Raw genomic sequence first — 24234 nt, 5'->3', positions numbered from 1 at the left:
TTTTGGAATGTGGGAGGAAACCGGAGTGCCCAGAAGAAACCCACGCAATCACGGGGAGAACATGCAAACTCCACACAAGGGGTTTGATGTCACAACCTCAGAATTGTGCCGCACACGCGCTAACCACTGCGCCGCCGTGCTGCCCTCTTTCTTTTCTTTTATCATGCATTTTTTCACGTAAGTCATTAATTTTGTTCTGTGTTTTGTCATTTATTTGATCATGTATAGTTGTGTGTAGTGTGTAGCGTATTTTGTAAAATATCTTGTTATGTCATATATTTAGGTATCGCATGAAAAATGTGTGATATCATTTATTTACATCGGCATATAATTGTAGGTATTTGTTCCTTCAAAGGCGGCTGAGTGGTTCGGACGTCTTCAGTACAGTTGTGAGGTCCTGGGATCGAATCCAGACACCAGCCTTCCTGTGCGAAGTTTGCATGTTCTCCTCGCACATGTATGCGTTTCCTCTGACCACTCCGGTTTCCTCCCACATTCCAAAAACATGCGGGTCAGGTTAATTGGCCAGTCCAAATTGTCCCTAAGTGTGAATGAGCAAGTGAGTTGTTTGACTCTGTGTGCCCTGCGACTGGCTGGCAACCAGTTCAGGGGGTCCCCACTGCCCACTGCCCAAAGTTAGCTGGAAAATGATCCAGCAATCTCGGGACCCTACCAAGGATATACGATGAAGATAATGGATGGATGTATCTTTAAAAATGTATTTCTACATATAGCAAGATCGGTCCTCCATATTTGATACTCAATGCGCAGCTTTCCTTCTTTTTAGTCTTCTCTTGAAGAAATATTAATTTGCTTTGGTTGATTTTATCATTATTATTATCTAAATCCATACCAAATTCTCATTAAAATCACACGTGTTAGGGAATTAATTATTGCCATGCATAACAAAGTCAGCGCTCCCAGCCTGCAACTCACATCAAAGGCTGACACAAATTCCAAACAGAATTGTCTACAAGCCAAATATTTGTCTCTTTTGGAACGCCTTATTTATTTCATTATTCAGTCTAAAAAGCCATTATTGTGTTCATTTTTTTCCACCACAAACAGAAATCAAAAAGATGGTCTATCTGCGTCAGGGGAGAGTATTGCCCAAAAATCAAAGAGACTCAACATTCTATCATATCTTTATAATGTCAAGCACAGGGTTTGTTGTGAAAAGTGTGCTCGGACATTTTTGGGGGGTTCGAGTACTTAGAAGGGAGACAGGGGGTACTTTTGCATATTTCCTCATAAAAGTGTTGATTCGTTATGTGAACAAGTTATTTTAATCATGTTGAATGCAGTCGATTGTTCAAAGAGAAGCGTTTTCCTCATCACCGTGTTCAAATCAACAGCAGGGTTGTGAGACTAGACGGGTAAAAACATTTGCTTCAAAAGAAGCAGTCACGTTGAAGGGTTTTTTTTTTTTTTAAATAAAAAAATATTTTCGTTCTGGGCCTGTGAGTGGAAAGCATTGAGTGTGTCATTCACAAAAAGCCTCGACAAAATGGCAGATTTTTTCTTTTTTTAGCGGAAATGGGAGTGGTTTGAAAGAATGAAATCGGAAAAATCCTTAAGATCCCATTCTCACCCAAACCTGTTCAGGCTGGATTTTGCTGGATTCCACAAGCGGTTTGCTAATATCAAGAGCTATACTCAAGGCCTTCCCCTTAGCAAACCAGATATTACTTAAGTATTGTGGAGACTGTATATCGACTAAATGAATGGATGTATTGAGATGTCAAGTGAAAACCACAAGTAAATACTATCAAGACCAGAATAGAAGGAGGACCCAGATGCGTAAAGTTACTCACAAGTTTATTGAGATATAGAGGAAAATCAGCTCCAGCGATCCGGTGCTCGCTGAACTAGGAAAGCAAGCCGCTCACAGGATCGGAGCGTGTTTTGAATGCGGAAGTGGATCTTCCGAGGCGAGAGAGAGACCGTAGCGTGGTCAAGCGAGGAAAACAGGTCTTTAGCCGGGACGGGAGATCAGGACGTGGTCGGGGTCAAAAAACAGGTCGTAGCCGGAGAGAAATGGGAAAATCAGGAACAGACGAGTGGGAACCGGGTGACAAAACGAGACCGATGGGAGTCAGAGTCAAAATCCTTGCCTTGTGTAAATAGAGGTTCGCTGACGGACTGACAAAGGGCGAGTGAAAGCACTGAGCTTAAATAGGAGGGGGAACTAATCAGGTAACCAGCAGCAGCTGACGCCAGACGAGCGGGCACAGGTGAGTGTAATGAGTAATTATGACAAATACGAAATTCATTCAGATATATGGATAATTCAATTATGACTAAATTAATAAAATGATTAAATAATAATGTATTGAGTGAAAAAATAACAAGTACTGGAAAACCTACATAAAATTATGAGTTTTGTGTAATGGCAGTGACATATTTCAATATTAAGATATTAATTTATCATCAATAAAAAGACATACTTTTACTTGTTATATCTTTTGTGTTGGATGAGTGAAACATTCCAATAATGGACAAAAAATAAAATTAATACATAACCAAAAATCGAAACAGGCCTTTTTAGAATAACAGATATGCCCATATATCAACCTTAGGGTCAATGTTATGAATTTATTTTGGTTAAGTTAGGGCAATATGTTAAAGTCAAGGCCCACGGGCCATATTCAGCCCGAATACTGTTTGATTTGGCCCCTGAGATAATTTTGATTAATTGTACATCAGGAATCTTTAAGTATTTGTTTTCACTGTATGATACTTCTGATTACTCTTTACTTTTTTGTACTTTAGTGAATGCTTGGAAATTGCTATCACTTCTTTCTTTGAAGTTATTTTAGTTTTTTATTTTATTGAATGAACATGTTGGTACAACTAGGATGCACTAAATATTACATACTGACCCTTTAAAAAATAATTGCAATCATTAATATGGGGAGCAACTAGTTGAGGATGACAGGTATGGAAACATCTCAACAAATTAAAATAATGCAAACAAAAATGCAAATACTAGTTTTGGAATGCAGTGTTTAACATTTTTTCAGTTTTGTTTTTGTTTTAGTTCTAAACAAGGCCAACGAGTAACACATATTCCAATTAAAAAACACGAACACAGAAAATTGAACATTTCTGAAAAATCAACATGTACTTGAAGCTTATGCTAACACTAGATGAGCGGTCTCCAATGCACCGGGAAGCCCCCTAAGAACACCTGTGTAGCCCACAGACAGGTTTTGAACGAACTGACTGAAGAAACTACCCTAGAAAGGCATGAGCGCCGCCAAGCTGTACTTGCCCAAAACACGCAAGGAAGTGGTAATTTTTCATTTGGCCTTTCAGTTTTGACTTTGACATCCCAGTCTCAGAATTCTAATTTAGTTTTTTTCCAAGCTCTAAGCGACACAATTTGCAATTGCTTTAAAAAAACTGACCCAGAGTGCATTAAGACTAGAAGGACCATCCTTTGATTCACAAAGATCACCCCCCTCCCAATTCCCACCAGCCATATTAGATATTACGTGACTGAGATCAAGAGAAAAATACACATGTGAGTTCAAAATGCATTTTACATCAAAAGGCCGGACTAAAACCCGGCTTTGATTTGGCAAAGCCATACTTCTAGATATTGAAGTGCTTGGCTTTGAAGCATCCTCGCTGCACAATTATGCTTCTGTGCCATTTGTTTCTCCATTTTTCTTCCGCAGAGATTGGATGATTATCTTGTTTCTTTTTTCTCCTCCTTTTTTGGAGGGGGGGTAGATACGTGAGAGCAGGACGATAAGCGAGACGGAATGATGCTGCGCTTATTTCCATGGCAGCCGTCAGCGGTGAAGATGATACTGATGAAGAGATGTCCATGCTCGGAAAAATCCAGGAAATCACTCCGAAGTATTGCTGTTGTTCTATTCTGCTTGAGCCCAATGCAATGAGTAACATGTGACAAAGTAACGTGTACCTGGAACACGATTACGTTTATCGATAACGAAAACTGTTTTATCAAACGGAAGAGCCAAAACGTCAAATGTGGCAGTAAGAATTTGAATGGAATGAGAGAATATTGGTATAGGGAGTTCTGTTTTTTGAGTCGCAATTCACAAAAAAAAGATGCCCTTCTGTTGTGTCTATGAGTGCACGATTATCAATTAAAAATCATTAAATTGTTTTTAATGGGAAGAAACGAGTGCCAGACAATTTTTACCATTTTGACTACATTTTGAAGGCCCACAGACAATGTAGTTATGTAGCTGTATAGGCATAACACATCAAAAGAAAGTTTGAACCTTCATCTTTCATGAATAAAGAAAGTATGTTTCTAGGTTTTACCATTGTTTAGCAAACAACAGTTGAACATTGATAATTTTTTTTAATACTTGCTCTGAGAAATAAGGCTTTTTTGTGAAAGGGGAATTTCCACTTCTGTCCTTTTATTTCCTTTTGGATACCTCAAATAACCAATGCTTGCCATAAACGCAAGGGCACTATGTAAGCAAAATCTGATTGCTAAAACACTTAAATGCTCCATGAACTTTGCACAGACGATGCAATAACTTTTTGTCACCATGGTGAACACGTTCCCTCGGACGTGCATGAAATGTCATCCCTCTATGACTAGGAAGATAGGATTTTGTCATATAATTTAAAAGGTATAAGCTCTGTAACTGCCTATTACTGTTTATCCATATATTTACTATTGTCACCATTCTACTTCAGGACGCCTACCCGCTACGTGGGGCCACATACAGTCTCATTTACTGGAAAAAGGAAGCAACACTAGGAATTGGTGACTCCCTTGATATGTGGATAGAGATCTGATCAAGGCAACTCCTGCCATTGAATAGTGATTCATCATACTGAAGTCATCCCCAAAGGCTTTATACTTAGTGAAGGGCTGTGCCAAAGTATTTATAACGGTTAAAAAAACAAAACAAAGAAAATATATTTGCGTTTTGGGACTCATAGAGAATGATCCTGAAAATGTATTTCTACGTTATGGCATTGAATTAGTTCATAACATTTTGTGATTTTGTTACAACATGGTGCACTACTCGGCTACTGCGTAAACCAAACAAGGATTTTCTACCTATTTACGGTTCCTCTTTTGTTTATGAAAAACATACAGCTCTCAATCTGCCAGCAACACAACACTATATATCAGTAGATACTATGACATAATATAATCAGATCTAAGCTGTATTGACAACTATAAAATACTGAAATCAAGGGGTGAGTTCATATGAGCGCATATTTGGTTGTATGCCACTAGTAGCGAACGTTAGGCAGAGCGTGGGGAGGGGGTGAGGCTTAAACAAGAACAACAAACCAATGGCAAACATGTGCACAAAATTCACGATGTTGTAACTTTTGGTCTGCTTTATTTCTAAGATTATTTTTGCAATGCACCATGCCTGGGGAAAAAAGTAAAAAAATCTGGCCATTACCCAAAAGTAGAGAAGCAAATATTTGAGTGGTTTCAAGACAAAATGCTAAATGAATATGGAGTGTCTATGCTAGGTATTTGTTTGAAGGCTCTCAACATTGTACAATTAAAGAAATGTGAAGGATTCACCGCTTCCAAAGGTTGGTGTATAAATTGTATTTTTTATTGTATTTTGTGGCTATTCTGAAGCAGTTTTAAGGATGGCTACTTTCAAAGTAACAAGCTGCTTTTGGGTGCCAGTAATCTGGGGGTAATGCTATTACTTTTTCAATGAAGTAACTACAAACTGTAACAAATGACCATTTCTCATTAATGTGCCGAACACTGCTGATGAAAAGATGTGCATGCTCAGGGAAATCCAGGAAATCACTCCCAGGTAATGCCATTGTGTGCTGCCCGGGTGCCTTGTTTGTCATTGTGTCACATAAAATCTTTTTTGGCTAACAAAAGAGAAGACATGTTTATATTTTATTCATCCTAAATTAATTATGTTTTTTATGGGCATGCTGCTCATTAATAAATAATCACACACGTTTGGGAACATAAATGAAGGATTTATAACGTCTTTGATTAAAAGTAGAGGAAAACATGGCGGGATGCTTCTATCCATTGTTCCTGCCATTGGCTCCGATTAACAAAATGTGACTAAAAGTATATTTTTCACACCATAAAGAACATTGTCATACATTTATTAGATATAAGGTGCACTGTTGTATCCATTCCGTTACACATTTTATACACTCGCAGTATATATTAGTGCAGGGGTGGACAACTATTTGGAGTTGCAGGCAGCATTATGTTAAAAATGTAGTCAAGGAGCCCAGCCTAGAGCCCTATCCAATTATTTTCATTTATGAATAAATATACTTGCATTTTAAATGTATTTATATTTGTTTTGAAATAGATTAGTTTCATCAAATTAGTTTTGAAACGCTCACAAATAAATAAAAATACTATATTAAGTCCACGTTTTAAGCACTTAATTTAATATTAAGTTCCGTATTTGGCCTTGAGGAATGGGCGCCAACAGGCTGTACTTGCCCAAGAGACACCACAGGAAATGGTACCCCTACAACTCTAGATGTTTAGGAATCCAACCAGCCAACCAGTAACAAAACAGTTTTATTATTGTAGTATTTTTGTAGAATGTTTTCAATTGCATTTTTGTAATATTGATGTAGTTGTTTGTTTTCAGTAATTCTGTTGTATTATTTTTGTCGTAATATTTTTGCACTGTAGAATTCTCATCTCATCTCATCTCATTAGCCGTACCGCTTATCCTCATTAGGGTCGCGGGGGGGGCTGGAGCCCATCCCAGCCATCTCCGGGCAGTGGGCAGGGGACACCCTGAACTGGTTGCCAGCCAATCGCAGGGCACACAGGGACAGACATCTCATTCGCTCATTCACACCTAGGGACAATTTTGGACCGGCCAATTCATCTGAAATGCATGTTTTTGGAACGTGGGAGGAAACCGGAGTGCCCGGAGGAAGCCCACGCAAGCACGGGGAGAACATACAAACTCCGCACAGGAAGTCTGGAGCTGGATTTGAACCCACGACAGGTTCCCATGACATGAACTGTGCCGCACAAGCGCTAACCACTGCGCCGCCGTCCAAATTGTCCCTAGGTGTGATTGAGCGAGTGAGTTGTCTGTCCCCTTGTGCCCTGCGATTGGCCGGCAACCAGTTCAGGGTGTCCCCTGCCCACTGCCCGATGATTGCTGGGATGGGCTCCAGCACCCCCGCGACCCTACTGAGGATAAGCGGTGTAGCTAATGAGATGAGACACTGTAGAATTACCAAACTATTTTTGTAAAATTTCAGTCGAAGTATTTTTAAGTATTTCCATATTAGTATTTTTGTAACATTGGTGTAGTTATTTAATTATATTACTTTAGTAGTATTATACTGTTATAGTATTACTGCAGTATTTTGTAGATTTACTGTATAGTCTTAATAATTTTGCAGTATTTCTGCAGAAATATTTTCGTAGTATTTCCATAGTTGATTTTTTTTTAGTAATAATGTTGCAACATTTATATCATAGTATTTTGCATTGTAGTATTAACGTAATATTTTGTTAGTATTTCAGTAAAGGTATTTTGTATCGTAGTATTACTGTAGTAATTTTGTGGTATTTCTGTAGAAGTGTTTTTTAAGTATTTCCACTATAGGTATTTTTTAATATTTCTGTAGTATTTTTGTAGAATTCTGATGACAGTATTTTAGAACTATTTTTTTTGTATTTTTGAAAAGTCAGTGCCGTTGTATTTTTGTAGTATTTGTATTTGTTTGATTTTTTTTTTGTATTATACACTTATTGTACTTTTGTCTTATGTATATAGTGTATTACATAAATAATATATCCCTGCTCTTAAGCACTGAATTTGATATTAGGTTTGTCATGATGTTGTATTATTTTTTTATATTTCTGTTGTGGTATTTGTTTTTTTGAAGACACCCAAAGGGACTCTTTGCAGTACTTTATTCACTATTTGTATATTGCCATTGCATTTTGACCCCTTTATTTAAAGGATGGATGAAAAAGCCTGACGGACCACTCGTGGCTCCCACACCGTACTTTGACCAAATGTGGCCGACTAAAATCGCAATACATTGTATGGATCACGAGTCAAACCCAGATCGCATCTGTGAAATCACTGGAACCTAATCACATGACTAATAATAGTACAGAAAACATAACATAACATATCTTATGATCACACTATTTGTACTGCCGGAAATCAGCATATTTTTTTGATTTATCAATCGATGTTAAAATACAGTAGTATACAGTAAAACCCTTTCTAGTAACGCACACATAAAAATTCCTGTATTCATTTCCAATCTAATCTACCGTATTTTGTGGTATTTAAGGCGCACCGGATTATAAGGCATACTTCTAAATTTCTAGCCAATTCAAGGTTTTACCGTTTAAAGAATACAGTATATCGACTTTAATGCTCTCATTAAATAAGCATCAAAATCTTTCAGTTCTGATTGGGCAATGGAGAGCACGGCACTGTGAAACAAAAGAACGCCAGTTAAGAGGAAAATGCGAAAACGCCTAGCAACATACCCACACTGCATCTGGCGTCTGCAAGAGCGAATAAATATTCAGGGTGCATGATAGCGGGAGCTTCACAGGTGCATATATTACCTGTATCAAAGCAGCCATGAGACTGGAGGGATGGTAAAGGTAAAGATATAAAAGCAATACTATTTAACCCGCAAGCTTTTTTTGTGCACAAGGAAAAAAAAAATTCTGAGCAGGAAACATGCAATAAATTTATCAAAATAAAGGTTCAGAACTTAATCAGGAAGCAAACAACTGAAACATTTAACAAGCCTCTTATTCGGTTAATGCGCATTTTTGATGAGTGTAACAATACGAGTTGTGACTGTGGTTTCTTACCAAAATTCATACAGTGACTTACAAATGTGTAACTGGACTTTGACTTAGGCATTTTAACACCTGTACATTGTTAGTTTTAATCCATTCGATTATATATTTTGCTTTTTGTTTAGGGTCATTGTCCAGTTGATAGGTGAACTTGTGTCCCCCTTCTTAGGTCTATTGCAGACTCTAGCGTATTTTCTGCCTGATTTGCCCTGTATTTGGCTCCATCCATCTTACCATCAACTCTAACGATCTTCCCAGTCCCTGCTGAAGAAAAGTGACCCCAGAGTGAGATACTCCCACCACCACGTTAGACAGTGGGGATGGTGTTTTCAGGGTGATGTGCAGTGTCACGTTTACGCTAAACGCAACACTTGGTATTCACCCCAAAAAGTTACATTTTGGTCTCATCTGACCAGAGCACCTTGTTCCACATATTTGTATGTCTCTCCTGTGGCTTCTTGCAAACGCCCCACTGACTTTTTATAGTAGTCTTTCTATATGGACATTCTTTGCACCACTCTCCCATAAAGGGTAGATCTATGCAGTGTGTGACAAATAGTTGTCATAAGCACTAATTGTCCGACCTCAGCTGTGTACGACTTCAGGTCATCCAACATGATCATGAGACTCTTGGTTGTTCTTTTTCCCTTTTTTTGGCCGAAGGTTTTGGAAAACACCAGGTCTTAGTAGGTCTATAGTGGTTTAATGCCCTCTCCATTTTGATAATATTGCTAGTACAGTGCTCCGGGATTTTGTAACCGTTGCAAAATCTGTTTCACATTCCTACTTTGAACTTTACCACTTCTATGTCCTGGACATGCCTGGTGTTCTTTAGTCTTTATATTGCTGTTTTATTGCTTTATAGCCAGTGTTAGGAACAACGCCATAACATCGTTTATTCTTCAGTAACGGGGTAATCTTACTCATTACCTTTTCCACTGTTACAACGCCGTTATCGTTACTGACGGACAAAAGCGGCGTGTTACTTTGGCTGCAGAACGCCAACGGCTGCGTTGTCTCGCACACCTGATGCCGTTTTTCAGGTACCTGTTTTTTTTTTGCCCTCCTCCATCCCCATTCAAAATAGTGACTACCATATAGTTAGATAACGATAACAAATATAGTTTTTAAGGCAAAATCATGAATGCGGGGCAACCAACTTGTGTCGTTTGCTCTTGGTAGTGAGAGCCGGCTACCAACTAATCGGGAACCAGTTCCCTTTGAGAAGCTATTTTTCCCTTGTGATTGGTCAAAATGTTTTTTTTTAGGGATTCAGAGCAGTTGACTTTGAATATACAAGTATGAAATAGGTTAACATTGTTTTGTATTTTATCTATTTCATTGTAGATGTCATGTCTTGCACGGTAGCCATGGCGCCCAGCTAGCCCCGCCCATTGACACCATCTGACTCGCATTGACTGATTCCTTCTGTGGTAATTAAACGTGCTCTTTTGAAATGTGCTTTGCCAGATCGCTTGTTAAACCTTGTTATACCTGTTAAACTTTGGTGAGACTTCGGTGAGATTCCTGCAAGTTCTGTTTTATTCTGAGAAGTGCTTAGTTATTAATTAGTAATTTTGCCTGCGTTTGACCCTGCTTTGTTTTTGGTCTGGTCCGTTTGTGTTTTGGACAACTTTTCTTTTGTTTGGATTTCTAATACAATCCGCGACCATCGATCCCCGGATCGAGTGTGCGCACCCTCCTTATCCTTCCCCAATAAATTGAGTAAGTCTACGCAAATGAGTTCTATTTCCTGTTCCCCGTTCCGCTCCGTGACAGTAGATTTATATTTCTATGTTTCTTGTGTTTTTCAGTGTTTACGTGTTAATTTTGCTTTATTTCTCCCCTAACAAAGTTTTTTCATAAAAATACATGATAAATTGTACTATTTGGAATAAACAACAAAAATAACCTTAAACATTGGGGAGCCCGGTCTCTAAAAAAAAAAGGCGGGAATCCTTCCCCCACAACAGACCGTTCAAGTTAGATTTAATTTATTACCCTCACTTTATATTGTCTACTGCTGATTGTTTTTGTATTGTATTTTTAACTGTTTATAGTGTTGCACTTCAATTCTAGGATCCATTTTTGCAGGTGATGTGCAATACATATAACAAGGATTTGTAACACACCTACCTGTCTGTTCTTCTCTACTCCACTGACTCAAATACTGTTCAGAATATCTTAAATTGTTTGACTAAACACTTATCGTTAAAGTGATGGAAATAGTTAGTTTCCCTGGTAAATAGTTACTTTGACTCTGGATTAACTTAGTGACCAACTCAGTTACATTTTGGAGGGAGTAACTATAACTAATAACCTTTTTAAACGTATGTGCCCAACACTGTTCATGACACACAGGTGCACTCTGCTTGCTATTCTTAGTCATTTAAGTCAACATTGGATAATTTAAAGTTGGCTGAGCTGAGATAACAGGGGGCAATATTTTCTCACCTACACTTCAGTTTTTAGAGTTTTTTAGACATAATCTAAATGCTGAAATGATATGGTTCCGCTTCACGATTGTCTCACATGTTGTTAATTCTTAGAAAATATTTTCGATTTGTAAGCTTTAATTTAGAAGCCTGACATTTGGCAATATGACAAAAAGTCATATTTCGCTAGGCACTGTAGCTTTAAGTGTTTGAAATAAACCAAATTTGAGAGATATAGTACTAAGATTCAGAGTAAATACCGTTCTAAATGGTTGTATGCTAAATCTAACGATCTAACAATCATGTTGGTTTTGATTATGGTTGTACTGAAAGATTTTAGGAGAAAAATCATATAAAATACAATTATAAAAGTTGACCGGTATGATTTTGTTTCACGGGCAAAACATTCCAACACAAAGAGTCAATTACATTTCTCATGAAATTCAGCCAAAACACCTTAACGACCAAGATCTTCTTCAACAAATGCAGAACAACTCAGGTAAATTCTTGCAGTTTCTTATTTGTAATCTGATAAAAGTTTACTTTTTCAATCTGTCAAACAGAAAAGCGCTATATCACTGGTTTCCTTTAAATGAATGCGATATCCTGTCCCTTATCTTATAAAATTGGAGGCATATGTAGAATTCCTGGAGCAGCGCCGCTGTACATGTAAATATTCAGATGTATTTTTCAATATCTTTCAGTGTGATTGGCCTTAGAACTGGTCTCCAAATCACATTTAAGAAAGGTGCAGCAAAAATAAATGTGATTGAATTTACACCTCCTACAGAGACGAGTGCGGTCCGTTATAATCCCCCCGCTGCGCTCGCTAGTGATGGAGGGAAAGGTAAAAGGCCATTGCGATTTCCCATCGGTGGCCAATGTAGTGTTGGTGTCCTTGCCCTCCTTAGTGATGGAAATTCCATCACTTTTTGGAGAACCGGCTTTTTTGGCTTGGCTCACTAAAAGCAGCCAGCTCTTTTGGCTCCGAAACAGCTCCTCTAATTGTGTTTTGTTGCCTTGTTCCATTCATTACCAATTATTATGTGACGTCATGCACAAAGTGACAGTGAAAAGGGAAGAAATAAAGCACACATAAGAAAAAAGGCAACAATTAAAAAAATAGACATTAAAATTAAAAATATAATATAAATTGTAAAAAGAGTAAAAAGGAAAAAAAGAAAAAGAGAGGAAAGGAGTAATAATCTAGTGAATAAAGAAACAAATGAAGAATAAATAAAGTTGATAAAGGAAAAAGGAGAAAAGGAAGAAAACAATTAAAAAATAAGAAACAAAAGAATAAAAAAGCAAGGAAAAAGAATGAACAAGCTGATAAAAAAAGAAACAGCAGGAGACAAAAATAGAAAACACGTAAAAAGAGAGGGAAAAATAAGAAACAAAGAGAAAAAAAGAAGTAAAAACAAAAGAAGAAAAAAATAAAAGATAGAAAAAAAGGACGAAAAGAAAACAGGTAAGGAAAAATACAAGAAAAAAAGTTAGGGAAATAAGAAGAAAAACAGCAAAACATAAATAAAAAACTACATGAAAGACGGAGGCGCACAGATAAATGCTGCTATCTTCATCTTTTAGATGATTTGGGTTGGCGTTTGAACTCTACTGGAAGAAGGCCTTTTCTTGCTTCCATCACCAGGGACATGGATGATGTCACTCTCTAGCAATCCTCCCAACCTCCATTCCTTAAACTCAGTGTGGTCCAGCCCAAACAGCTCTTATAATGGTAAGATAAAAAGCAGATAGGCACAGTGGAAAATAAAGCACAAGGGCTTTTTGAAGCATGTCAAAGTCTGTGTCGACCAGCCGGCAGAGATGAGAGCTGCATAGGTGCTGTCATGGACTTTTTGGACACAATTTTACAACTGACCTATGTTATTCTTATTGATGCCCACTATTTTTGTGTATTTTTACCCAATGCAAAATCTATTGCAACCTGGTCATCGTGGAAGGGGGATAACCACTTGTGAGGCCTCTTCTCAAAGTTTCTAATTTTCACCATGTTGAGGTTTTTGAGTTTTTCCTTGCCTGCATGTTGGTTTAGGATCAGGGGATGGTGTAATTGAAACCACTGCAGTCCTTTGAGACCTTTTGTGATTAGGGGCTATACAAATTAATGTGATTTGACTTGACCTTGAAACCAGTGGGGCATTGTTAACAACTGCCTAAAAGAATTAACTTTAAACTTTTTAGGCAGATTTCAAACCAAGCACCCCATGTTTTAAGGATTTAAATTACCCTCAGTTGTTTTCTTTTTAAATGTTCTTAGAATTATTTTTCCCAGGCAAAGGCCTGCAATCGACTGAACATGGGCCAGGACCCAAAAGTGGGCCACGGACCTATACGTTGAGAAACACTGGTCTCCTGACTATGTTCTGACTCTCGCGCCCCTGCGACCCGTGTCCAATTCCCTTGCATCCAATATTTTGCAATCGTGATCACCGATATTATTCGACTGATCGATCATTGCAAAAAACAGTAATACACTTTGGTAAAACGTCCTGTACAACGTGCACCCAAACTTCCAAGTTCTTCCCTACTATAGTAAACAAACACCATGCTAGAAAGCTATCCGTGGAAAATACGCTAGACTTTAAAGCTAATTGAAACCACTGCTTCAGAACTGAAGGTGAAAACATTGTTTGAAGCACTGTAAGAGTCAAATAAGAATAAATAAAAAACAAAATCGTAAGAACTCACCGCATTCAAGCGGGCAAGGAAATGGGTCAGGGCTTACAAAGGTGAGAATCGTGTGGAGGAAACTCTATATTTATTTGTGTATGTGGCGTACCCCTTGGTTTTGATTAGAATCCGTTTAACATTTTGTCTGACTTTTTCTCTCCTCAAACTGAGCATTGAAAGTGAAAAATGTTGTTGTACAAGTGGCCATGATCAAAAAAGTCTGTGGACAACTATGAACACAGTGGGTGAACGAGTGGATGTATGTGGTTGATACCTTTAATCGCTAGGTCATAGGGCCACCATTTCCTGTGATGTGTCTTGGACAAGTACAGTCTAGTGACGCCCATCCCTCTCCAGGCAAACAAATGTTTCCACCCGGCCTTAAACCGGGGACCTTTTGCCTGATAGGTAAATGTCCTAACCACTGCACTACGTAAACACTTACAATGAGTCTATTTCATGTACTTCAAAGTTCGATTCGTTATCAGATACACCAAAGAGTTTTTTACATCATCATGCTTTTTTTCATTTATCTAAATCATTCAGGACGCCTTTTTATTATCTCCATTCTCCAACATTTGTCTCTGGTAGCGTGAACAAAATAAGTGGGATGAAGATGCGCATAAAACACAAATAAATACAGTACTCCTGCCCATGCAAACTACTCTATTTTTTAATGAAACGCACCACATAAATTGCTTGATTCACACGAGGAATACAATACCCTCCTTGACAATTTCTCCTCGGATCTGCAAACATCATATATAGGTCACTCTTTTTGACTTCAAAACGGTAATTTTTCCTAAATGTGAGAGATTTTCATGCCTGATTCAACTGAATGTATATGTGCTTCCAAAGGCACATATGATAGGTATGACGAAAACTTTCGCTATCAGCACGCCCACTGAGCATAGGATGTCTCGATGGGTAGTTGGGAACTGGATGGGTGAGGAGCAGGCTCCCGTGATTCACTTTCAAGAGAAGGATCATAGACACATCACTACTCCCCAGCCTTCCCACCCTTCATAGCAATGTAAACAGAGTGGAACGTATCGGATGGGGAGCCGATGACGCTATCAGTTCTCTCCACCACCTTCTGGCTCCGGCCTGCCGTTAGGCATTATCTCACCTGCGAGGCCGTCTCTTATATTTGCTGTTTGTCTCCGCCGCCGCTAAATATATCAATCGCGAGCAGGTCGGGCGGGTCGCAGCAGCTTGGCAATCATCCGCGATTGCACTCTTGGCGGTCGTTTCGCTCATAATTAAACTTTAATATTCCTATTTTTAGTCGTAAACCCGACCAATAATAACTTAGAGGCGCCGAGAGGCGAGAGGTGGAAGCCGCAAATACCTGCGAGCGTCTGTCACGTCGTCATGTTAAGTCGAGGCACGTTCAAATGGAGGCCTGATCAAAAGAGACGCTGCGAGACGTACACTTTGCCATGCATATGAGTTTGTTTGATGGCGGAATCAGACGCGCCATGTTTGAACGTTCCAGCCCTCACGCGGCGAACTCTTTTATCCTTTCAAAGTTTCCCCTTTTAAGCTCGCTTTTACCTGGCGCTCTGCGACACCAGCTCATGGCGCCTGTCGTGTTGGGATGCAACAAACTAGTATTTTGATTTAACATTCATCTGTCGATTAGAGAGCTTCCATAACACATCATTTCAGTCGGACACCATTATCTGAATCCTTATACTTATATCAACCTAATACGATGTTAGAGTTATTAAGTATATCCTCAACAAGAGTGAATTAGCCAGGCTGCGTGCGCATTGTTGAGGCGAAAAGGATTGTCAGTTTAGCAGGCATGAAAATTGGTCGGTATTTTAAAAGGTGAGGATGGGGAGAAGATATGTACGAGAGCCCATTTGAGAGCTAAACCTTTCATGCTCTCACGCATGGAAAACCGTACTCTGACACAAGCACAGTCATACACATGCACTGCTAGACTCTCAGTGTTGGGCAAGGTACTTTAAAAATGTAATTGGTTATACTTACTCACTACTTCTTCCAACTAAGTTAGTAAGAAAGTTACTATGGTAAAAGAAACCATATACCTGGAAAACTATATCCGTTACGTTTAAAATAAGTTGTTGAAATTATCTGTGCAGTATTTGAGTTAGTTGAATAAAGAAGAACAGACAGGTAGTTGTATTATAGAACCTCGTAAGAACCACAAATGTATTCTACACTTGAATTGCAACAGAAATATTGTATATGCATACCACAGCCATATCCCCCTAGTGGGAGGTGGCTAGAGTCATTTCTGACTCTTTTGGGGAGATTGATTTAGAGGAGGGGATTCCCAGCCCCCTCCCTCAACCCAACTGAGGTTTTGGGATTCATTTGGTGACCAAACACCCCAATTCCAACCCCTAATGCTGAACGCCAAGCAGGAAGGCAACGGGTACCAATGTTTAAGTCTTAGGTATGACTCGGCCGAGGTTTGAACTACAACGTCCCAGTCTCGGGGCGGGCGCCATACCCCCAAGGCCACAGAGCTGGTCGCAACAGAAATATAAATATCATAAAATAACAATCAGCAATTAACAGTATTAGGGGGTTTTAATAAACTAAATCTAACTTGAACTTGTTGTAGAGATTAAATGTAAATAGTCTGCATTTATATAGTTATTTTCAAGTCAATGAAGACCTCCCAAAGCGCTTTACAATGTGCTTCATAATTTTTTCATACACAAACTAACTAACCGACAGCAAGGCAACTATCTACTCATCAGGGGCATTGGGGATTCAGTATCTTGCCAAAAGACACTTCGACATAAAACACGGAGAACCCGGGAATCGAACCCAGGACGAGCACTTTACCTCCTGAGCTACTGCCGATGGGAATTCCGGCTCTTTTTTTAGAGAACCGGCTTTTTCAGCTTTGCTCTGTAAAAAAGCAGGCTCTTTTGGCTCCCAAATGGCTCTTCAGTTTGTTTTGGTTGTTTAATACTTATTTTACTATTTACTAAAATCCATCATGAATGTCTTAAAAAAGAGGAAAATAAAGAAAAGAAAATAGCATTTAAACATTACCACTGAAATTAAATTAAAATTAATTAATTAATTAAACTCTTCATATATGTACAAAGAAAAAGATAAATTCAAAACATTTTCTTATACTCAACAAAGGCATCTCTGATTACCAAGAGCAGGTTCTTGAGACGTTTCGTTCACGAACGTTCGAGTCAAGCTGCCTAAATTTTTTCGCGAATCATCCCTCATTATATTTTCTTTTGCCGCTTTGGAAACCACTATATTCGCAATCGCTATCTAACTATATGCTTGTCAATATTTTGAATGATCCGAAAAGACGTGAATATAAATATACTCGGCGCTGAGCGGAAGGCCGCTTTGTTCAAACAATGCACCGCTTTTGACCGTCAGTAACGATAATTGTGACAGCAGACAAAAATAAGAAAAACGAGTCGTATTACCCTGTTACCGAGAAAATAAAACTGTTACGTAAAGGCATTATTTATAACAACGATATTCCCAGCACTGTAGACTCCCTCAGACATATTACTATAATATATTTATTACAAGAACAGTAGTGTGTGTGACTATAGCAGCGTGTCAAGTCAAGTCAAGTCAAGTCATTTTTATTTGTATAGCCCTTAATCACAAAGAGTCTCAAAGGGCTGCACAGGTTATTGCAGGCCTCCAAATTTCCACAATTTAGTGTGGCAGATTCCTCCAACGGAAGATATAGTTGAGTGCCATCTGCGTAGCAGTGGAAACTAATATTATACTTGCGAATAATATCACCTAATGGAAACATGTAAATGCTGAAAAGAAAGGGGGCAAGTACTGAACCCTGCGGAACACCACAGGTAACACTAAAGGGCTCAGATGTCATTTCGCCATATTTAACACAGTGCGTCCTATCTGAGAGGTAGGATCTGAGACATGAGAGGACGGTTCCTGAGAGACCAATCCATTTTTCCAACCGTTCCACAAACCACAGACTATTATTACAGACTACTATTACACCATCCCCTGGTCCAAAACCTACAAGAGGGCAAGGAACAACTCAAAAACTTCAACTCGAGGAAAATGAAGAAACCTTAAGAGGAGACCGCACATGTGGTAATCCCCCTTCCAGGATGACCAGACTGCAATGGATGTTGCAATAACAAATAATACACAGATATTGTCAACAAAAAAACATAGGTTGTTCATATGCTATAGAGTAGAAGTGTGTTTTAATCTTAGATTCAAAGATTTCCACTGAGGTTGCAGATCAGATCTCAGGGGGAAGAGCATGTGGCAGTATAGTAGTGCGTGTGTGATTGTTTTTAATGTTTTTTTAATGAATTATTTTTAGCACTAAGAAGCATTAAATGATAAACACTTCTCGTTACCCTTTTTGTTTTTACTTTTGCTCGATCCATTGTAAACATTAGTTTACTTTTTAATGTTGCTGGGATAAAATACAAATATAATAAACAAAACTGAAAATAATGCAAAATATCTCATTCATTAATTAATTCATTCATTTTCACCTAAAAAAATCTATACTGGTGTTTTTTGTTTATGTTTTTTTTCATGAACTGGGCATATAATGTTCATATTCAATGTATATTAGTTTGGATTTATTATATATTTTATACACCAACATGTGTGGTGTATTTACTTATTAACAGAACTATGCATATGATGTTGATCACCTGCGGCAAAGTGTGGTAAGGTTTCCAGCCAAATTAGAACCACTAGGATCTCATTCGAAGGACTATTGGTCCCCAAAATGATTGTAAAAATCCTAACAATTGCTCTTAAAACAAAAAAAAAACACTCTCTGCATGGTAAATGTTGACTTACCTCTAAGGACTGGCAGAACTGCGCCCAAATGCCGTCCTACCTCCCCTCCGCATTATCCACAAAGCCCCCCTTGCATTAAACATAAATCGAGCCCCCTCACACTAAACACAGACCCCTCTCCAGTGTTCCCCATAAAATGTTGTCTCTGGTGGGTGTATAGTCTAGGGAGGTCTGGGGGCATGCCCCCCTTAAGAAAACCTGTATACCTTAAGGAAACTGGAGTGCCCGGAGGGAACACACACAGGCACGAGAAGAACATGCAAACTCCACACGGTGAGGTTGTGGTAGCTGGACTTGAACCCTGAACCCCTGCACCTGGGGCTGCGTGCTAACCACCCATCCGCCGGGCCGCCATACATTAGAGATTTAAACTCATCAAATTAGTGCTTTTTAAGCAAAATTAAAAAGCTATAACTATGATGAATGCTTGCCCTTGTAAACTATTCAATCATAGGTACATTAGTTATTAAAGGCAATGAAAGAGCAAACAAAGCATGTTAAATAGGACGTGTGTTTATTGCAAAGAATAGCTGCCCTATTTATTCACCTCGAGAAAGAATATGAAGAATTAATTCATTTGTGAGAACAATACGCTTAGAAAAACAAATCATAGTAGATCAAGGATAACGTTTGCTATAGTAACGCGGCAATAGTATCAATCTATGATGACATTCATCTGATACAAGTAACCGAAACAAGTCGAATGGGAACCGAAATGGGCAAGACGCGATGTGTTTAACAAAAAAAAAAGTAAAAATTGATTCTCTTCCTTGTACAAAAATTGTAATACAGCGTACAACATTAGAAATGATCAAAAGACGTATAAAATATAGGGAGAAAGTATAAGATGACAGTTATGTTCTTATAATGTGCAACTTATTAATGATGGGAATTTCGGCTATTTTTAGAAAACACTTTTCACTAAAAACAGCCGGCTCTTTTGTTTTCCAAACGGCTTCAGATTGTGTTATTGCTCTAATTGGTATATAATCATTATGTACAATTATGCAAGAAATTACTTTATACAAAATATTTATACGACTGTATTATAACCATATTTTTTTCAGTGAGCGTTTAACAAACTTAAAATTTAAATGTTTTTGTATTAAGCAATTACAGTGGCTTGCAAAACTGTTTGGCCCCATTGAACTTTGTGACCTTTTTCCACATTTCACACTTCAAACATAAATATATAAAACTGTGATTTCTTGTGAAGAATCAACAATAAGTGGGACACAATCATGAAGGTGAACACACTTTATTGGATATTTTAAACCTTTTTAACAAATAAAAAACAAAGAAGTGGGTGTGCATATTTATTCAGCCCCATTTAATTAATACTTTGTAGCACCACCCTTTGCTGCGATTACTGCTCAGTTTTGCACATCGAGAAACTGATATTTTTGCCATTCCTCCTTGCAAAACAGCTCGAGCTCAGAGAGGTTTTTTGGAAAGGGTAAGCAAACAGCAGTTTTCAGTTCTTTCCACAGGTTCTCAATTGGATTGAGGTCTGGACTTTGACTTGACCATTCTAACATCTGATATGTTTTTTGGTGAACTATTCCATTGTAGCATTTGCTTTATGTTTTGGATCATTGTCTAGTTGGAAGACAAATCTCCGTCCCAGTCTCAGGTCTTTTGCGGACTCCATCAGGTTTTCTTCCAGGATGGTCCTGTATTTCGCTCCATCTATCTTCCCATCGATTTTAACCATCTTTCCTGTACATGCTGAAAAAAAACATGCCCAAACCATGATGCTCCACCACCATGATTGACTGTGGGGATGGTGTGTTGAGGGTGATGAGCTATGCTGCTTTTATGCCAAACATAACATCTTGCAGTGTTGCCAAAAAGTTCGATTTTGTTCTCATCTGACCAGAGCTCATTCTTCCACATGTTTGGTGTGTCTCCCTGGTGGCTTGTGGCAAACTTTAAAATACACTTTTTATGGATATCTTTGGGAAATGGCTTCCATCTTGCCACTCTTCAATAAAGGCCAGATTTGTGCAGTATACGACTGATTGTTGTCCTATGGACAGATTCTCCCACCTCAGCTGTCGACCTCTGCAGTTCATTCAGAGTGATCATGGGCCTCTTGGCTGCATCTCTGATCAGTTGTCCCCTTGTATGAGGTGAAAGTTTAGGGGGACGGCCCGATCTTGGTCAATTTGCAGTGGTCTGATACTCCTTCTATATCAATATTATTGCTCGCACATGCTCGTTCTTCGTGATACTCTCTGCGCTTTAAACAGACCACTGAGACTATCACAGTGCAGATGCATTTATGAAGAGACTTGATTGCACACAGGTGGATTCCATTTATCATTGTTAGTCATTTAGATCAACATTAATCATTCAAAGATCCTCACTGAACTTATGGACAGTTTGCTGCACTGAAAGTAAAGGGTCTGAATAATTTTGCACACCCACTTTTTCGTTTTTTATTTGTTAAAAAAGTTCTAAATATCCAGTAAAGTGTGTTCCACTTCATGATTGTGTCCCACTTATTGTTGATGCTTCACCATAAATTACAGTTTTTTATATTTATGTTTGAAGTCTGAAATGTGGCAAAAGGTCACAAAGTTCAAGCCACTGTATAAAGTCAAGCAACAGAGAGTTCCTGAAAAACAAACTGCACAACAAAGTAAATATCAAAAACATCAACTCTTTAGTGATAAAAAAAGCTGTTAAACAAACAAACTCTTAACTTTTTTTTTTAAATCCACTTTTAACCAATGTAGATTGGATCTAAAAAAAAACCCACAAAAGTATCAATTAAAATGTGTAAAACACAAAGAAAAATATCATTAGTCTTGACTGAATATTGGCATTTAGAAAAGTCCCTTGGCTTAAAAGAAAGGTTTGGGTTCTTCTGTCGGTGAAAGACAACACACAGTTCTTTGAAGCCATTAATATGATTAAAATGAGTCCAAATTGGGATCAATATCCTGTTTTGACTCATTTTTTAAATGTTCCTTTCCTTCTGGTTGTCCCTGTATTGGACTCTCACTCCTCTCTACCGGTGTTTCCTGTACCTGCACTCAAGGGGCTGCTGACGCCAACTACCCCTGCCACCAAACCCCCATCCAATCAAACAAATCAACTAAGCGACAGAGACATATACACGCTTATTAACTAATGAACCAATTAACCAAAAGCAAGTGAGGACAAAAAAGGGTGCAAGCAAGCACACAATGGCATTTGCGATCCTTTGTATAATGAAGTATCTTAAATAGGGCTGCACAATTAGTATTTTTTTAAGTGCATTTGCGGTGCAAGTTTTGTTTGCTGTGAGTACTTAAGCATTGTGATATGCTTTAACCTTAAACAAAACAGCGCCCGCTTCTGGGGAACTCTGTTAGGGTTGCTGTCTGCTGACAGATAGTGGGTGTGTGATACACCGTGCTGCTTGCAAACGTTGACTCACCTTTATTCGCAAGTGCCGTTAAAACATGCCTTAGATTGGTCGGCACATTTAAAACCCAAATCCCGACAATTCTGGTTGGCCAAACACTCAATTACTCAAATAGCACAGGGGAAATGGAACTGTGAATCCTTGAAATAATGCAGTGTCTTGTGATTACACAATCACACTATGTCATATGGCAAAGTTAAATTTTGCTCTATCATGCAACCCCAATCTAAAGATCTTTTGTTTTACCTAACATTTATATATTTAAAATAATATACATATATATATTTTAATTACATTGGTGTATGAGACTTTGGCGGCCCGCCAGAAACTCGCAATTGCAAAATAAAAACAATGCTCTTGCAAAGAAAGCCCCCCAACCCTCTCAAGAAACATCAACGAAGCTCTCTTGAATGAATCGCAAAGCCCCCTTCGCATTACACGCAGAGCCCCCTCGTATTAAACATCAACAGAGCGACGCAGCGGGCGGCGGGAGAGGGGCTCGGCATCTTGGGGAGGTCGGTAGGTGGTCCACTCACTCACCCTGCTCGAAGGGCTGCCCGTTAACTGATGTGTTTTTGGTCTTGAGGACCTCCCTGGCGTTGGCGTCACACTGCGAAGCGCGATTTGTATCCTGGTCACTGTCCGCCTGGTCACTATCTCCATGGCCACTGTCTCGGAGGCTCGCACGTTCTGCATCCTTAAATGTTGAGCTGCGATAGGAGAAAGGATGGAAAGAGAAGGGGTTGGGTGAGGCTGAGGAGCAAACTGGCACATCAAACTATTGATCCTGCCATGTGTAGAAATAAATATATAAATACATACATTCGATAATAACAACACATGACATACAAGGAAATAAATACATCATGCAATACGTAAATGCAATGTATTGATATGCATGCTGTTTTTTATTTCTGCATTTATTTATTTTGGTGTGTGTTTTGTAATTTTTTTCATCATTTATTATTTCGGTACTTTTTTTGTTGTGTATTTTGTAATGTACTTTGACAATTATTTGTTCGTGCATTTTGTCATTTATTGTGTATTTTATCGTATATTTTCTCATGTCTTAGTCATGTATTTTTTAATTCATTTTGCCATGAATGTTTTTCAGTGTACATTATGTTGTGCATTTTGTTGTGTATTTTGTATTTTATTTCATCATTTATTATTTCAATATATATTTTACGTATATTTTGTAATGACTATTTGACTATTTGTTCATGGATTTCTCATGTACAGTATTTTGCTTTTTTGTTGTCTATTTTGTCATGTATTCTGTCAGGTACTTTGTGGTGTATTTTGCCGTGTATTTTGTTATGTATACTATTACAACAAAATATTATTGAAATGAGAGAGTGGTTGATCTTTCCCCCTTTTAGTTGAGCAACCATTTACCCGAAATGAGTTTTTCATAACTGATCAAACAAAAGCTTTTCATAGTTGAATATTTTGGTGTGACAAAATAATAGAAAAAATAAGTGAAAAAATATACCAACATAAATAAATGAGAAAATGTAAAAAATATATGAATAAATTGCATTTAGGATTTGTATTTAGGTACTGCCCAATTTTATTCATATGGCTTATAATTGTAGGTATTTATTTCTACATATGGCAGGAACAGTCCTCCATATACAACCGGTGTTGGGAACACCGCTCTTATAATTGACACTGTTACGTAACGGTATTATTTTTTTCTGTAACGGGGAAATCTACTTCATTACTTTTCCGCCGTTACGACGCCATCATCGTTACTGAAGGTCAAAAGCTTTGCAGAATGCAAACGGCGCCGTGTCCCCACAGACCTGACGCTGTTTTCAGGAATGCGTTTTTCCACTCTCTTCCGAGTTGTTTTACGTCATGTATATAGGATCATGTCACCATTCGTATTAGGGACGATCATAGTTAGATAGCAAATTAGCGATTATGAATATAGTATTTACTAATGCGCCAAAAGAAAAGGCAAATTTGTAAATGTGGCGGCAACAAACTTGTGTTATTCGCAAACGTAGCGACTGTATGTGCCCGTTCTTGAAAGT

At 38.3% G+C, this 24234-nt stretch overlaps 1 protein-coding gene across 1 annotated transcript in view; it reads right to left on the bottom strand.

Annotated features, from left to right (window-relative positions):
* LOC148353184 (protocadherin-17-like) overlaps positions 1-24234 on the bottom strand; it is a 69215-nt gene that overhangs the window by 18708 nt on the left and 26273 nt on the right. Inside the window, exon 3 of the mRNA XM_088352923.1 lies at positions 22733-22902. Coding sequence (XP_088209049.1) covers positions 22733-22902 — 170 coding nt within the window. The remainder of the gene's footprint in view (positions 1-22732; positions 22903-24234) is intronic.

The sequence above is a fragment of the Urocampus carinirostris genome, chromosome 14, assembly GCF_059441175.1.
Source record: "Urocampus carinirostris isolate Australia breed hairy pipefish chromosome 14, RoL_Ucar_1.0, whole genome shotgun sequence".
Classification (NCBI taxonomy): domain Eukaryota; kingdom Metazoa; phylum Chordata; class Actinopteri; order Syngnathiformes; family Syngnathidae; genus Urocampus; species Urocampus carinirostris.
Note: the sequence above shows the minus strand (reverse complement) of the source record. Positions and strands in the feature narration are given on the sequence as shown.